The following is an 18,139-nucleotide window of genomic DNA, read 5'->3' as shown; positions in this document are numbered from 1 at the left end:
AGGATGCAACGTAATTTCTAAGGGAAACGTCGTGGCATGATTCTGGCTCCACTATACTAGCGCACGAAAACGCTGCGAAGCGTCATAAACGAGCCGAAGAAGCCGAAATTCGAAAGCAGTGACGCGACGATGCGAGACGGCGCATTAATAAGTATGCAGCGGGCTTTCACATTCACGTGTTAAACGACTGTATCATGCTGCCGAACTTGGTAGTGGATATGAACATTCTATGTAACCCTAGACATGTAACGCTCCGCTGTAAAATGAAAGGCACTTCTGCGAAGACAGCGTGATGCTCAGAAGAAATTTATATTGAAGTCGAAGCTTATTCAAAATAGGGAAAGTACACAGGAAATAATGTACAGGACATCTAAATCCCTAGCTCAAGTCTAGTTGGGATCCATGCTAATTATTAAATTCAGTCATACTGGCAATACGACGAAGTATAATTAAATCATATATACATAAATATTCATTATTAAACACAAGGCAGGGTACGTGTAATAGCTACAACAATGAATTTGTATGTAGTAACTATAGACTGCAAATGAAAAAGAAAAGCAGATGTGTACACCAGCGAGATGAAAACCCTATACAGATAATAGCAGTGAGTGATAATGAGATTTCACTGATATTGAAAAAAATTGTGCTTTACTCTGGTCACCGCCCGATGCTTGCGTCGGCGGTTACGCAAATTTGACGTCAGGAGATAGGAATAACACACATTGTAAAAGTTTTACGTTATAGAGGCCCTTGTGACACGGATGTAAATGCTAATGCTTTTATCATTGAATTCGCATTGAAGCGATTCAGCAACATAGCTTACAACCACAGCCAAAACGCGTCACGTAATCATGCGTGTATGCAGCGAGGCTCCTCACTCGTTTTTCTTTTCTTCGTATCCGTGGCATCCGGTGGCACCACCCTGCAGTCTACGTATGGTGTGTGTGTGTGTGTGTGTGAATATATGTTCAGAGAAGATTGTTCTGTTGTGCCCCAAACCACAAAAATATCAAGAAAGCTTTTTTTCGCTGAAGACCGACACGTACCCACCGGCACGTATCTAGTGATTCAAGCTGGCGTAAGCAAGGCTCATTGAGGAGCGACACATAACCAGTAGCCAATACCCAGTGACTTAAGTTCAAGCTAACGCCGGAAAGGTGTATCGAAGGGTAGCGCATATGGTATTACACATACCCAGTTACCCAAATTGACATCTAAGAGGTCCATTCCAGTTGGTACATACCCATTCGCACATTGTTGCTAGTTGCCAAGTTGTCATCAGAAAGGTTAACTCATGGAGGAAGGAAAGCGTAAGAGAAGCTCAGGCGAGCCCGGATGTGTTGGAAAAAGTGGGGCGAAGTACCGTGCTTTTTTCGCAAAGGAGCACTGGGACGTGGTACCGCAAACCTCAACGTTGGCATATCAACTGCGCTTCTGAAGCTCCCACTGCTGCTCTAGGCCTCTAAAAAGTGAGATAACATTCTTCTGCTCGTGTCTTTCTGGTAACACATTATGTTCACGAGACAAGCTCACTTTGTAGTGTAATGTCTAAGCTTGAAAGTTGTTTGAAGATGAGTGTGAGTGTCAGCGAGGAACTCCAGTATTCACATCACGTGTTTTCGTCGTCTTCTGCAACGTGCCGCGGAAAATCAGAGGAGTGCGTCTGCGTCACTAAAGCTGTTGCAGAAGTTTTATACGCTTTGTTCTGAGGCGCTCGGCAGCACACACTTCCGGGGGCTCGTAGCAATGCAAGTTCAAACCTCGCGCCTCTCTGCTCCTGCAAGCTGATTGGAGGCGCAGAGGGAGATGGCAGACCAACAAGGCTGCACTTCCGTCTTCAAGAACATTATGTTAGGGCCTCTCCTATTTTGCTTCTTTTCTCCGTGGTTTCACTGAAGAGCGGCAAATATCCGTTGCGACATGCCCAGTCACCGAAGTTGCTCCGACGGTTCCGTCAGCACAGCAGCTGAAAGCGCTACCCAAAACACCATGGACTTCCCAGTGAACCTAGGGGCTTGCCGCAATTTGTCAGCCTTTTCAAGTGACTTGGTCACTTATTGAGATTTACGGAGTAATACTGTGATGGGTGTTTGAGTCACGACAAAGTCAACGACAACGGCACGATTGCCGAAGTTGGTTGCAGATATTCGTAAACATGGAAGAAATTGAGCTGCTTTGGCTTTGCTCTCCTTTGGGGATTCAGCACTAGGTTTTACATACAACGATGTGTTTGATGCTATGTGAGATTACACTTAATCTGTAAAACTATTACCATGCTTATTCCAGTTTGCCTTGCAATCGCACTATGTTAAATAGCAGTCACTCCAACGAATTTGCTGTTTAAATGGAATAGGAACCTGTGAACTGGTTCGTCTCATACCCGGGTTGTGCAAAACAAATTTTGTGAACTGCGATCAAAATCTTCTCAACTCTCTGCAAACAGAAGCGCACGAGAAATCTCGAATAAGTTATTTTACCACAATATTTGGCCGTGACATTATATTAGAAAAATCGCACGATCTAAAGTATATTTTTGGCATACCTGTCTTCAACACCGCCAGCCTTCAAGGCAGCGAAGAGACAAACGGACATATAATTGATACATCTTTATGCATGACGCGTGCACTCTAGAAACAGTTGTGCCCTCGGGGATGCATATTTGCCACACAACAATAATCGCCATCTGTCTTGCTTGTGTTTCCTTTGTTTAACGCCGCGGTCGTTATTTGCCTGCACTCTAAAAAAAGTTTACATCGTTTGGTTTGTATTTTGTTGCCAAACAATAATCGTCATCTGCGGTGCCCGCATATTCTTTCTTTAACTGCGAGCCCTGCACTTCCTAGTCACGAACGGCTTGCGCGTTCTCAGCTTGATACAGCATTCTCGACAGGAAAAAGCGAGCGCCGAGTTTTCAAGAGAGGAAACTCAAGCAAGGCAGACGACAATTGGGGACAAGCCCCAAAGGGTGTACATTTTTTTAGAGTCTGTCGAGAATGCTCTGTCATGCTGATAACGCGCATGCCGCTCGTGACTTGGAAGTACCGGGAGCGCAGCATTAAAGAAAGGAAATGCGGCCAAGGCACATGACGATTATTGTTGCCTGGCAAATATACATCCCAAACGGTGCAGCTGTTTTTAGAGTGTACATCCGTGAGCAAAAGAATGGAGACCGCACGGTCGCCAAAAAATCTAAACTTCTGTGTAACTAACATGCAAAAACCTAAATTGTCGAGTACACTGGAAAGTTCACAATGCCAAGTTTGGACTGCAGTTCTGAATTTCAAGTTGCATTCACAGGCCGACATAAAAATCGGCTTTATTCGGCAATCCTTGGACCGTGTACATTTTCTCGCAGGTGTACACACATGGACAGCCTTGCGGACTTTTAACTCCCCCATAAACGAATAAAATAAGGAGAACCGAAATTTCAGACGTCTTCCCGCGCGCTGTTCTTGTCGTTCGACTCTGCCTGCGCGACTGATTGTTATTATGCCACTGACTGGAGATGTCAGATCTCTATTTTCGTTTTGATACAGCGCCGGCGCCTTCTCGAAACCGAAAGCAGCGAAGCCAAATGAATCCAGTTCTTGTATACCGCACCTAAAAACACGAGACAAACTAGCTACTACATTCATTTCTTTATGCTTAACATATGTAAAATGGCTAATAGGGTCTCTGACTTATAGTGCCCTATCTCTGCACATCTTTTATAGTCAAAGTAAATCCTATTACTAAAACATATTTCGCCGGTCCCTTGATGTATAGTTTGATGAGATTCTTCAGTATTTCACAATTCCTTCCAGCCTCAACCGATGAGAGAATACTAATTTATTTGTTTTATGTGTGATCATCTCGTTATCTGGTTCGAATTATCTGAGGAATAATAATCTTGTCCCATAATTTAATGTCCATATTACCAATGCACGTGAATTTGATGAGACTTGGCAAATCCCCCACCGCGAGCACGTATATCTTGAACAATCACCATGATTATCATCATCACTACCGGTTTACCGCCAGCACATCATGACCAATGATGCAGCCTTACCGATTATCTGAACCGTACCCTCATTGAAATTCGTGCTATATACTTCTGTGATGTTTATGGAGACTGAAATACTGCATTTCGTTACGTTCGGCTATAACTCTTCTCGAAACGGCGCAGCTATCTACTACCCTCTTTGCCTTTGGTTTGGCCTTGGGCCAGTCCTCCCTCAACATCTTGCTTCCTTCTGACGCGGCCACGAGTACTTAATGCACAAGTGATGCCCTCGTGCGCAATCGTCGTGCGAAGGACCACCGGTAATCGAGTGTTCGTGCTACTCACGAGGCCAATTAGGACCATCAACACGTGGATGAGAACTTCATGCCTGGATCCCTTGTCCTGCTCCAAAAACCCGGTCGTCGTGTTGTCCTGTGCTAAAAGCTCTTTTCTTGCTTTGACTCACGAATGCGGCATAGTATCTGCCCTCCATGGCTCCCACATCATCAACTGTTGGACAGGCGACTGCAATTGATCAAGCTTCCCGTTTCGAGACCTACTTATCCTCTGCTTGCTCTTCGCCAGTGAGCATGCCGGGATGGTACTTTCGCCGTCGGGGTTGTCTGTCTAACAGATGCTCTACGTCCCGATGAAGACGACGACAATGGCTTTGCTGCCACCCTGTGCTTAGGTATAGTGCCTAGGTGTAGTGCTATGTCACCCTAATAATGCTTTCGGATGTAATTTTTAAGCACAATTTCCCTAATAATGCACTGTTGAACGAGGCATGCGCCTCTACTAGCTCGCCACCGTTGACCAGCTCCATTTGAATATATAACGCTAAGACCTTCGCATAGTAAATGACATTGAACAGTCAACTCCTGTCAGCGCAAAAAACGTGTATGTTTCCCATTTTACTTTTGCAGGTACGTGCTGGGCCCAGCTAAAGCCCGGCTGTAAAGTGGATACTCTGCGGGCTTGCGGTGATGACTTCTTGCCCTACGGAAAGAGCACTCACTTGGAAGTTTCGGGAGCACCATTCAAGAAGAATTGCGAGTGAGTATGCGAGTATCTAATCGCTCACACGCGGTAGTTAGTATAGTTCAGTGAGCGCGCGATATTTGTTAGCGATACAAGATTCCAGAGGTAAAATAACGGGTAGTTTTCATGTCGTGCTATCTTTAGCCATGCCATTCTTTAATGCATATTCGAAGTATGAAGCCACACCAATAAACTGAGGCTCAGAAGTTAGCACTATTCCAATTTGTGACTAAATTATTGTTATCATATAATGACGTGAATGGCGTCAGGATAACATAAACGCACAAACGAGGTGTAACAGCATCTTATTTCATCAGCATAGCCCCGTCTGGCATCTCCAAAGCAAAATTTCTTCGAACTGTACCATCAGAGCCCATGTATTAGGCAACCATGTTCCAATCCTAATTTTTCTGAAGAAGGCAGTCAGTGGTGGCAACCGAAACTGGCGGCATTGAAGAGGTCTATACTCAAACCCAGTAGTTCCTTGCAAGAATGAGGAGGCTACACTCTAAGCCAAAAGGCACTTACGAGAGCATATTAGTCAGTCCTTTGAGGGACTAACTACGTTGCCACGACCATTAGTCTCTTTAGGGAGCAATGGCAAGGGGATGAACTATTGGTCTCCTTGCAGTTAGTCTCTTGGAGATGAACCTTCAGGACCTCCAGTTAAACCCGGAAGGATGGAATCTTAGTCTCCCGAATTGCCCTCTCAGGACTAACTGTTGGTCGTTGCAGTTACTCTCCGAGGAGCAACCACTCTACATTCCAGTTACTCCGCAGGGGATGAACTGTCCAACCCTCCACATCTGTAGTTACTCCTTATGAGGGTAAATATTTATCTCGGACATGTTTTCCAGACGCTCGACGCACGACCTGAGCTGCTTGGCTGAGCGCTGTGTGGGTGATTGTAATGCAATATATGGACAAAATTGAAACAACGGAACACATTTTCTTCACTGCAGCAACTTGTGTGCCACAAGCACTAGTGCAGTTGGCCGCACACTGCTGTGAGCACAAACCATGCTGCATATTAAATCAAACGTTATCTTGTCTTCGGCGGAAATCTCAAATGCCCAGTACATCGAACTCTGCGTTGCCAGGCTAGAAATATTGCTACCTTTGTCGATTACAATCAAGTCAAGCAGCACATGGATTGCTGTAGCTTCCAGAAGGATAGTAACTTCGAATGTTACTGTAGGCACCAGGTGAGGCATCCAGGTGCTGTGAAGAAGAAAACAAATTATGGGGTTTTACATTCCAAAACCAAGATATGATTATGAGGGAACCGGTAGTGACGGACTCCGGTTTGATAAGCCACCTGAAATTCTTTAACCACCTGTGCTGATGCAAAAACAGTTGAGTGAAACCTTTCCATTCTCTGTGGCCTCTGTCATGCAGCCTACAGATAGTTTGTAGGACTCAATCTGATTTATACGCTTCGATACAGTGCAAAAAGGTGAATGGCAATTGAACAGATATCCAATCTGTAAAACTCAGCACGATGTCATTGACTAGTTACGCTGGCTTGCAAAAATGATTACACTCCATAGCCGATTTCACCAACTGTGTACAGCATTATGAAAGACACAGCCTTCGGCAAGGAATAAAAGAATAAGTGCAAGCTTGAAAACTAATTGGAAAACACGCTCTCAACAATATAATCTGACTGACTGGCTTCCGAGGGCATGGCTGTTCACCCTTTTGAGTGCCAAAGGGTGCAGCTTTTGCAATGCTGCAAACATTAGGTGAAACAAAGATTGGGCCGTAGCTGACGGAAACACAAATTAAAGAAATTGATTTATACACCAATCATCATTTAAGGAAATGAAGGTGGAAGTTTTTACCTGTGTCAGCGCACTGCAAAACCCAAACCTCTGAAAATATAGCTTTAAACCATGCCAGAATATGACATGTGTAGCCATTACACAAAAGTTATTTGTATTGCGCGGCATGAGAAATGTTACCATAACTGAGGAGAGCCAGTTTTGAAGGCGGCACAATGCAAACGGGCTGGCAGGTGCGCAGATATTCATTATTTTCCTTTACAGCAAGTGCGCTCACAAATAAGGGCTCAGCCTTTCCTGGAATTGTGAGGTTCAGGACAGCTGCATGTACAATTGACAGTCACAAAGCATGCGTTGGGGTCTAGAGTATCCAGTACACACCAATATTGTAAACAAGCAGTAAGCGTCATCAAAGGAATCAGCATGGAATGTAATAAAGAAGCTAATGTCATGCGAAGGAGGCTTAGAGTGTGTATCAGGAGAGGTCATGCAAGGGCCATTGCACTACTTCGTTCCGTTTCTTAAAACGCTTTACAGGCTCACGATTTTGCATGCTTATCTTAAAGGTTAGAGGCGGATTCTGCAGTGTTTACCACTTGGACATCAAGGCTGTCAACCATCCTAAAATACATGAAAAATTATAAAAAGTTAGAAATTGGCCGATTTTCAACAATGCCCTGCAATTCGGATACATTTAGGAGAAGCAGGAAGGCATTCAAATCAGTCTCTAAGCCGGTGCTGATGTCATGATATGAGCATTTTGCTTTGGTTTTTGAGGTCATTGCACCTTCTTTTGCGCTGGTTTCTTTGTTCATGCTTCCTCTGTCTTTGTGTTCCTCCCTGCAGTTTTGAAGATTATGACATGCTGCCTATGATTAGAGTAGACTTACAATAATTCAAATTCGAGATATTTCATTGCCTCATAAGCAGGTTTTTGCCCGAAGTCATGTTTATGCTTGCCTCTGGTAATTTAAATTTCTGATTATTCAAAAAAAAATTGAGGTCCCTTCAAGTTTGAATTATCTATTCTACTGTAATATGTAATGTGACTACGAATGATGGGTGAGGAGAAAGGCTCTGTGACAAGCTGTGTCAAAAGTTCTGCGGCTCCTGTGATGGATGGTCTTCACATGACGTCTACTGCCAAAAAAGCAGGATTGTGGCACAAGCTCTCTGTCATCTAGACTAAGCAGTATCTATGCAAAAATGAGTAAGTCATATGTGTGGCACTTCATGCCACTGCGAGTTTAATTGCACCTTTTCCTTTTATTCATGCAGCTGAGGGATTTTGCAATCAGCCGTTGTACCATTGGGGCTTGCTGAACACTACAACATGTTTGAACAGTATTGCGGGACTTCTTCAGGCACTAACGCAAATATTTTGCTCACGTGCATACTACCTGTGCATCCTGTTGTCCTATAATATGCTACTGTTGTGACCTCTAACATAAACCTATACCTTAACATTGGCCAGGCTTGAAATGTATATTGTAGCCATGTAAAGTCTTACCAATATGCATCACTTCTTTGCACAGCTGCAATTACATTAAAGCTTGCGACATTCAAGCACAATCCTTAGTTTTTCACGTCATTTCCGCAGCAATTAATATGCAACTGCACACTTGTGCAGTAAGAGGAGATAATTTGCATTTCCATACAATACGTAGACGTTCAATAAAGCAATAGTTTTAGTGAAATGATGCAATCATGCCACGGTGTACCAGGACACGTAGCTTTTTCATTATTCAACCTTGCCACTGGACAAATTTTTCAACAGGCACATTGGCTGTGGACCTTCAAAACAGTAATGGGGCATGTCACAAGAAGACACGATAATGGACACAAGTATTGGGGGCAAAATGAGCATGGTTCTCTTTTTTTCCCTTCTCAGTGTCACCCAATCTTAAACATATATTTTTTATGGTACACTACAGTAAGATACTTGAGAATAAAGTGACATAAGCAATCAACACATAGATTGGATACTGAAGACAATGAGCAACAAGGTGCGAGCATTCAGTCGAACACAACAGCAAGAGAAATAATCACGCAGGAACGCACACCAAGGTGTAGCAGACAGCTCATGCATTTGTAGTTCAGATCGCTAGACCAAGAACGACAACCTAACTCATGTGACAAGAAGCCCCTTATTATTGGGGGTTAAAGGAGCCCACCTTATTAGATTCCGTGCTGCCATGTTATTCCGTGGTCATATATTAGTATGCGATTTTACAATGAATACTGCATCTATGAGTCGTGACATATTATAGAGAAACTCACTTGCACAGCCCTTTGTTATACTGTGAAAAGCACGCGACACAGAATTTGGTAGATTGAACTTACAGTGGTGCAGCGGGGCTCCATGGTCATCCACATATATTAACGAATCAATAGTAGTGTAAACAAGGGTGGCCTTACACCAACTTTATCTTCAGGATAGGAACAAATCATAACCTTTCCAGTTAAGCCTCACACAACGTATGAAAGTTGAGTTGCTTATATTTTTTAGCTGAACAGTGTAAAAAAGATAGGTCAAGTTGCGCTGATTCCTGCCATGTGTCGTGCATTGGTCATGCATATTTGGGCTCAGGCCTACTGGTGTGAAGCTCTCCAACCTAAATGAAAAACTTGCTTAGTGGAAACTGTTCACGCCAGATAATATGCAGAAGCATTGAAAAGCGGGCGAGTTGGACCAGATCATGGCCAGATTGACTAGACGACGAGCTTAAGCCATACATCAGGTGGCCAATAAAGTCAGTAAAGAAACAGAACTGCTTGTTGGCCTAGTTGGTGCTTGCTAAAAGACATGTTTTTTGCCGCAGTTGAGCACTCACAAAAGGAAGACACATAAAGACAACACGAGCGGCCCTGTTGTCTTTATGTGTCTTCCTTTTGTGAGTGTTCAATTGCGGCAAAAAACATGTCTTTCAGTAAAGAAAACATTTCTGGATACAATCACATCTGCTATTACAGGTCTATTAGTTGATTCAGGGCACTCTTACCCCTCTTGCACAATAAGTAGAAAATAACAGAGAGGACAAAACCGGCAGGCAGCATATTAAGGAAAATAGGCAGCTTCCTTTTTGTGCACCTACCACAGATAAATCATAGCAGGCTGCATGCAACCATGATCTGCCACTGCAAAGTAAGAAGATGTATTGTGTGCGAAACACCTTGCATCGTTGATATTACTGGCACAAAGACTGCAAGAAGTTGTTCATACTTAGCAGAAGTATCTGTCATTACTACGAAAAGGGTCTGGAAGCATGTCATTACATGCAAACTTATGGGCTCGTTTGAAATCGTTACATACAAGTTACCCTTAATGAATACCTGTAAGCAGAATCCAGGAATTTTATAAAGCTGCAGCGAAGAATACATATTCCATTACAGAGGCAACACAATGAATACAAACATTGTGATAATTCCAATCTTTGTAATAGCATAACCAGTGTTTCGAAACGGTACGAAGGCACACAAGGAACCAGAGAGCAGATTCACAATGGTTTTGTAAGTAAGAATTTGTAAGAGTGTGAATGGTGAGCTTTCAACTGGGACTGGTCCAGTCATAAAAATGGTGCAGAAACCAGAGCGCTGGCCACTTGTGAGTTGCCGTTATAAAGGCCTGCACATGAACTTTGTGAATCTAGGCCCAAGTGTTACTCTGTTGTGCTAGCCAAAACAGATGCCTAAGCGTATATGATGCTGTTTGTAGCACCAACATCAACAAAGCTTCCAAGGGACCTTTTAAGAGCCAACAGAACATACTTCCATTAATCAGGAAGAATTTATTATGGCAATGAAAACAGCAAACGCACGAACACCGGTCGCGCCCCTTCCTCAGTGAAACCGTAGCTATGTGCCAAGGTAAATTTACTTGCTGGTGCATACAGCAAGTAAATTATATATATATATATATATATATATATATATATATATATATATATATATATATATATATATATATATATATAAACGAGAAGAAAGGGGTTAACCGAGGTTCCCGATATTTATGTCATATCATGAGAAGCCAACAAACTCTAACACTAAGGACAACATAGGGTAAAGCACTTGTGTTTAATAAATGAAGTAAAGTAACGACAGAATAATGGAAATTAACGTGGACGAAAAACAACTTCCCGCAGGTGGGAACCGAACCCACAACCTTCACATTTTGCGTGCGATGCTCTACCAATTGACCTACCGCGGCGTCGTTTCCCCTTCTACTTTCTTGGGCATTTATATGTACTAGTAGAACCCTGGGAGTGTTAACCAGTGCCACCACTCAAAGACCTTGGCGGCGGACGTGGAACGCCCTTTTTGCCGCAGGCGTCACGAGAACGTGATCTTTTCGGGTGAAGGCAACTGGTCAAAAAACCCACATACGCTACCTGAAGGCATCAATGTTGCCGGATTCGAGACCCTTGTTATGTAATAAACGAGAAGAGAGGGGTTTAACTGAGGGGTCCGATTTTTATAAGTCATATCATGAGAAGCCAACAAACACTGACACCAAGGACAACATAGGGGAAAATACTTGTGCTTAATAAATAAAGTAAAGTGACGATAAATTAATGGAAATTAAAGTGGATGAAAAACAACTTGCCGCAGGGGGGAACCAAACCCACGACCTTCGCATTTTTTTTTGGTAGCTCAATTGGTAAAGCATCGCACTCGCGACGAATACCGCTTCAGTCGCAAGCGTATTGGTGCATCCGTGCCTTTTATTTGTGGGCAGCATACCTATGTGCTGGCCAGTTTGCAGCACGGAGTACCCCTATGCCAGTCAACAAAAAAATCTGGCCGTCGAATATACCTGGGCGCGCGCAGATTTGTCAGCGGCCCCCTGCAGGAGAGCAACAGTTGCGTGACGAGAGCACGCGTTGCCGCTCATCCTACCGTTGCCGTTCATCGTACCGTTGCCGTTCATGCTACCGTTGCTGTTCATCCTACCGTTGCTCCCTTTCAACCCGGAGAGAAAGCGGAAGAAGAAACACTTAGTCCTCTGATGTTTGAACGTGCCAGCCGTCTTGTTTCAGTTGGTCTCTCTGGGGACTAAATTTGGTCGCGAGGACTAAAAGCTGCAGTTAATCTCAGTTTCTCCGTTTTTGGCTGAAGTGTACGCGAATTCTTAGCCAAAAGGAAGGCCAAATCACCTTTGAGTTGTCCTCATCCGCGCCACGTCGTCTACTCAGCGTCTGCTTGCAATCCTGTCGGTACATGCTCCATGGTTGGACGATTGACGCGAAACAAAAAAAATGGTTTTGCTGCCGTAATCATAAGTTGTATTTGCATGCATCTGACAGCGGTGCTTCCCTTCACCTATATGCTTTCCCTGCAGTTACTGCGCAGCCTCCTTAGCAAGTTGTTAGGGAAGGGAATGCCCTTATAACTCTCCGCCTGCGCCTCTCCACAGCATCTGCTCGGCGTCTACTTGGCCTTTGCTCGCTACCGCCATCCCGTACCATCTTATAGAGGAGTAGGTAAATAATGATGCAGTGAACGATTAGGCTGTTATAGCGTTCCGCAGCGTCAATGCTGCTGAACACTGGAGCACCGCTGCGTTGACGTTGCGGTGCTAATGCTCTCATCATCATCATCATCAGCCTGGTTACGCCCACTGCAGGGCAAAGGCCTCTCCCATACTTCTCCAACAACCCCGGTCATGTACTAATTGTGGCCATGCCGTCCCTGCAAACTTCTTAATCTCATCCGCCCACCTAACTTTCTGCCGCCCCCTGCTACGCTTCCCTTCCCTTGAAATCCAGTCCGTAACCCTTAATGACCATCGGTTATCTTTCCTCCTCATTACATGTCCTGCCCATGCCCATTTCTTTTTCTTGATTGCTAATGCTAATCGAACCACTTTTACTGCTCAGCACCGAGTCTGTATCCTAGCAGCGTAAAAACGAAGACACGATCTTAATAATTACTGCAAAACATACGTAATGATTTGACCTTAGCTTGAGATGAGACTTTGCGATGACGGATTTTGACACTTGTTTCTTCCTGGCAGGGGCGGTAAGCCATTTACAAGCGCTAATTTGGATCGAAGCAGGTAGTTGGCACTCTATAAGCACTGCCATGTTGCTAGGTGATCACTGTTAGGGTGGCTATTACGGTTGCCGGCGGTAACTGCCACAGTAATTCTCAGTATACGAGATGCCCGGGCAAAGGTCCTCACATGTCACGTATCTCTGTACTGTACCATCTAGCGAGAAAAATGAAACTCTCTAGTACCGCCAATAATCAGCCAGTTCCCCCTGGAACTATATTTCACTGTGCAAGGATATCGCATGCGCGCGGCTCGTGCCTTCGGCAGTGCTGCATGGTACTTTTGACATCTAGTATAAATAGGCGCGTGGGAGCAAATTAGGAGCGATGATTTTCTATTCTCGGTGGATGCGTTAATCTACCGCAGAGAAAATAGAAATAGTAATAAACAAGTATGTTCAACCATAACGTAATGCAGGAACTTAAATAAACACCCCTACAGTCCTCTTGAACTCACGTTGAAGTCCGACCGAGTCAGAGATCACTCCATCTTGTTAATTGTCCCGTCGCCAGATTTGGGCATGGTGAACACACAAACACGGATCAGATGATAACGATCATGTCTTTAAGGTATAAAACTATCGCCCGTCGAAAGAACATGGAAATTATAATTCCGCACGTCCATCTTCTCTAATGAACCCCTCACGCAAGCCAGCACAATGACGTCGCGCGCATGGTCCTTTCATATCGGATGAATGCAACCCGCTGCGCGAAGATTTCTACCAGTAGAGCAAAATACTCGGGCATTCGTCTGCAGCGCAGAACACACAAAATCGCCACTTGTAACTCCCGGCGCCGAAAGCAAGTAAGGGAGGCGAAAAGAAAAGAAGAAAAACACCGCCCATGCACCTCGTACAGAAGGTAAAGCAGCGAAGCTGAAATGTAGGGCCCGGTGTTTATGTTCATGTCAACGCTGTTGCTGCTCTGCCTCGCGGGCCCGAACCGCCGGATCCTCGTCCCGACGTCATCGCTGGCCTAGTCGCTGGGCGTCGGCGGCGTAACGTTGCCGCTTTTGCTCTGCTTCGCGAACTAGCTCAGCCGCACGAGCCGCAGGATCGGCCCGACATTGCCCCATGCGCTCCGCAGCACGGGCCTGATCTTCTGCCGAGGCGTCGGCGCGTGCCGACGAGGTCTTTCCCGCTCCTACTCTCGGCGCTGTTGCTTGTAGGCCAGCTGCTCCTCGGCAGATTAAACGATGCGTGGCCGCTCCATTACGAAGCCTGAGAGAGGCTGGAGCATAGAATAAAGAACCAGGGGCCGCATTCTATAACGGTTCGCTTTGGAACCGGTTCACCTTCACGAACGCCATTGGCCGGCGCTTGGCTGTCGTCATTCCCGGCGGGCGTGATCACAAATTTTTGTTGTCGTCCCACGGGTTATCAGTCGTTTGCAAACCGAATCCCGTCGTCTGCAACAAGCGGAGGAAGCACAGAGAAGTGGTTCGCTCAAAGGTGGCGTGCACTCGTCACCAACGTGGTTGCCAGGGTTACTAAGGCAACCGTGGCCGCCAGCGAGTCTAGGGCCGGCTGACGAGACGAGACGAGACAGAGAGGGCAAATGGCGGCCCCCTTAGTTGTGTTGCTGGCGAGTGCCGGTGAAAGACGATGGCGCGAAGCATTCGACATCGGCGAGGAAGAGTTTTCAGAGGCACTTCAGGCTCTCGAAAGACACAGCGCGATGGCTTTGCGAAGAGCAGGAAGAATCTCTCAGACCACAAAGATTTACTGGCGTTGACACGGTGACAAAGGTGCTGTGGGCGCAGCTTTCTTTTCTTTTTTTATGCCCCTGGGAGCTTTCAGCAGTGCGGCGAGAATGAAAAAGGGATTGAGGTGTCGCAGTCAGTCAGTCGCATCATTACAGCTGTCGCCGAGGCCATCACGGTTGTAGGCAAAGAAAAAAAAGTGGGTGCGATTCTTCCCCACGGCCTAAGCGAAAGCCACAGTTAAGGAAGGGCTTCCTTGACCGCAGCAAGATTCCCGTAGTCCTGGGATGTGTGGACGGAACTATAATAGCGATTTAGAGTCCGATTTAGAAAATCTCAGTCCCGGCGGAACCGGATCCTATTGGTGCAGCAAACGCCATTGCGCCTTCCGGCAGAACGCCGCTCGTTGATTGGTCTCCCTCGCGCCGCCACGTTCCACTCTTTCCCCAAGTGACGTAACAGCCAGGGAGAACCGGTTCTAAAAAGAACCGTTGCGGAAAAGGCCCCAGCTTTAGAGAAGGAAAACTGCACCTTTCACAGTGGTATGAAAATAACCAGCGGAAGCGCATGGAACTTACGTAGGTGGACGCCAGATGGCGTTGCTCAACCAGAAAGCAGGAGATGCAGTTTCTTTTTTAGCAAAATTCATTATAGCTGCGTTTCACCGGTAGTGTACGCTAGCACGCGCCGTCCTTCGCCTGCCCGCTATGCGGGAAGCCTCAATGTCTTGGCTACCGCATAGCTGGTGCGCAAGGAGGCCAATAAGCTGGCCATGCAAACATGTCACAAGTGAGTGAACAGAACGGGCGTTTTACTGCCCGAAGACAAGCTGTACACCTTCTCGTACGAGAACAGAAATAAAATTTGCATGTCGAGACACGCTGAAATCATTAACGCGACAACCAGCAGTGCAAACACATTAGACAGAGCATCCCACCTGTTATGACCGACACTTGCCGATGAAGATGAGCAACTTGCATTGCGAAGCAATTGGCGGACGCAGGCAGCAGCTGCCGCAGCCAACACAGCGACATGGACTACCCGTTACTTCAGCGCTCAACTCCTTTCTGACATGCACCTTTCTTTCTCTTCTTTCGGGGGACGCTAATGTGTCGCTCGCACTTTGTGCCCCACTTTGTCTCAATATGTGCATTGTCCGTTTCGTGGGCATCACCTTTGGCAAACACTTTTGAAGACTTTTCCACCCACGTGGCTATCAATTTCATACACTTCAGAACATGTAAGCACGTATGCGGGAGCCCTATAACGTAAAACTATTCCAATATGTATTTATTCGAATCTCCTGACGTCAAATTCGCTTAAACACCGACGCAAGCATCGGGCGGTGACCCGCAGGGTTGTCTGAAGAGGCCAATCAAGCGTCTTCCTCATTTATGGCTCATTTATTTATGGCTTTAAAAACGAATAACATTGCCTACGCTGAGCGGCTTGTCTTATTTAAGTGGCTGACAAGAGGCGAGGAGCACGCTCATGTGCAGAGGGATTTGATGGGGCCGAGCCAGTGCAATGAAGATCAATAACCGGATGAAGAGGGCGGTGCCTGCGTCTGCGATTGATCCGCTTTCCCTTACTTAGCTTGCGGTGGCTGTTAGAAAATTGCGACGGCATCCAACGGAAGGTTAAGAACGGTGCTAGAACGGATCCTCAGCAAAGAAGAGTTACACGGCCACGCAAACGTCACACGGCCACGCAAAATGCTTTATTGTACGCAAATATCCTCATGATCTCCGGCAGGTGCATGTAGCCTTTACCTGAGCGATCGGCGGCCGCCATCTTTTAACCCTTTCCGAATTGGGCCGCCTGCGGCCATTCAGAAAAGGAAATCAGTTTTGTTCGGCATATTGATGCACCTTTAACACGTGCACGTCACTTTGACGCGGTGACTTTTCGTGGTTTTGTGACATCGCGTGGCAGACAGGTCAAGTGGGTGCAGCCCTAATACTTTTGACCCATAACCGATGTCTGATGACGATTAGGCGTCGAATCAGGAATGACTATTTTGTTTTGTTCGGTCCAATCAAGCATAATCAGTATGTTCACCTCATATAAGATGGGGAGCTATGGCGGGTCTCGTGACACACGTGACAGACAGGCGAAGCAGGGGTCGTCCAAAACAGTTTGTGACCAATCGCGGAGGGTTGACTGCGGAATTGTAATAGTAAAGTTTGGAATAGCGTTACGTTATAGCCCCCCTGGTCTCCGTTGACGCCAGATCGCGGCCGAAGAAGGCCACGGGCAAAATTTGCCCACAGTACATGTGAACTGCGAGTCCATGTCGTTGTGAGGACTGCAGGAGCAGGTGCTTACCTCCCGAGACTGCTGCCAAATGCTAATGACTAGGCCGTCACATCCGAGAAACGTAGCACAACAATCACGGCGATGAGGGACAGCATCGCAACGAAACTCGGCAATCACTTCAATGTACCTGACAATAACTAGGCTTTCAAGCAAGGAAAGCCTAGTCTAGCAATTCAATATGGAGACGAGAAATCTTGGATTCAAGTACGAAGTCAGTCCGTTCTGTCAGCACTGATAGCCAAAAACAAGAAGTCAAACGCCACGTAGAAAGAATCACTTGACCTTTACTTTGGATGAGGAGTAAGAATTATCTTGAACAAGATGGGGGAGAAAAAAGCATGCATTCATAGAAAAAAAAATGTTATACTTGACACAAATAGAACAATTTGACAAGTCCGGGATGCTAATTAAGAAAATAAAACCTAAACCCACGAGTCATTGAAGCGAAAAAGAAAGGCCGTGCCACGCTTACTTTTGCCAGACATCCTGACGATTGCCTACTGCAGCTTCTTCAGTTTTCTTTTGGCAGCAGATTTAGGTGCTTTTGACAAGCTTAACTAGTAGTTTTTAAACCTCGAATGCCAAGGAAGTCTAAGGTGGACATAGATCTGCAGAAATTCCTGCTTGCTGTCTGAACTACAAAATGGTGGATCGCCGGTCTCCTCGGCCACAATGGAGAATAACACCATGGTGGTGTACAATAGCATCTAATGCTCATATGCTGCGTCAGCTTAATATATAAACACTGACCGCTTGGTTCTATAATGAAACAAATGGAAGAGAATCAAGCAGCTAGTTTCGAGCACTTGCCGTTCACTCAGGTGTTCTTAATGGCTTAGGCAGGCTGCAAAATTACAAGCAGATGAAACACACTTCCTTTCTTCCCCGAAACGATTTTTTGATGAATCGATGGCGTGGTAGAGAATAATATCGCAAATAAAAAATTCTCTCTTTTTCTCACAATAAATATTCTGCGATGATACCTAGCGGCTGCCGGCTTTAGCACGCACCACCAAGGATGACGGCTTTTCCGAATGAAAATAGCGCGTTATTAAATCACGTACACGCCATCGAAGTTGTTCATGAGGGCACTTGAACGGATGCTATGTAGCGGCAGTCACACAAGTCCAACAAGTTTTTCGTGATTATAGGTACAGAAATCAAAATACAAGGATGACAGCAGAGCAGAATCACAAGCGCTGGTGCGCATCTTAAGTTGTCTTGCGCAAACCACCAATAAGGTATACATCAGGC

At 45.6% G+C, this 18,139-nt stretch overlaps 1 protein-coding gene across 2 annotated transcripts in view; it reads left to right on the top strand.

Annotated features, from left to right (window-relative positions):
• Nucleotides 1-18,139, top strand: part of LOC126534024 (uncharacterized) — a 35,974-nt gene that overhangs the window by 9,146 nt on the left and 8,689 nt on the right. For both annotated transcript variants that reach the window (XM_050181236.2, XM_055072055.2), the window contains exon 2: nucleotides 4,912-5,041. In XM_050181236.2, the coding sequence (XP_050037193.1) occupies nucleotides 4,912-5,041 (130 nt within the window). The remainder of the gene's footprint in view (nucleotides 1-4,911; nucleotides 5,042-18,139) is intronic.

Source organism: Dermacentor andersoni, chromosome 7 (genome assembly GCF_023375885.2).
Source record: "Dermacentor andersoni chromosome 7, qqDerAnde1_hic_scaffold, whole genome shotgun sequence".
NCBI classification, from domain to species: domain Eukaryota; kingdom Metazoa; phylum Arthropoda; class Arachnida; order Ixodida; family Ixodidae; genus Dermacentor; species Dermacentor andersoni.
Note: the sequence above shows the minus strand (reverse complement) of the source record. Positions and strands in the feature narration are given on the sequence as shown.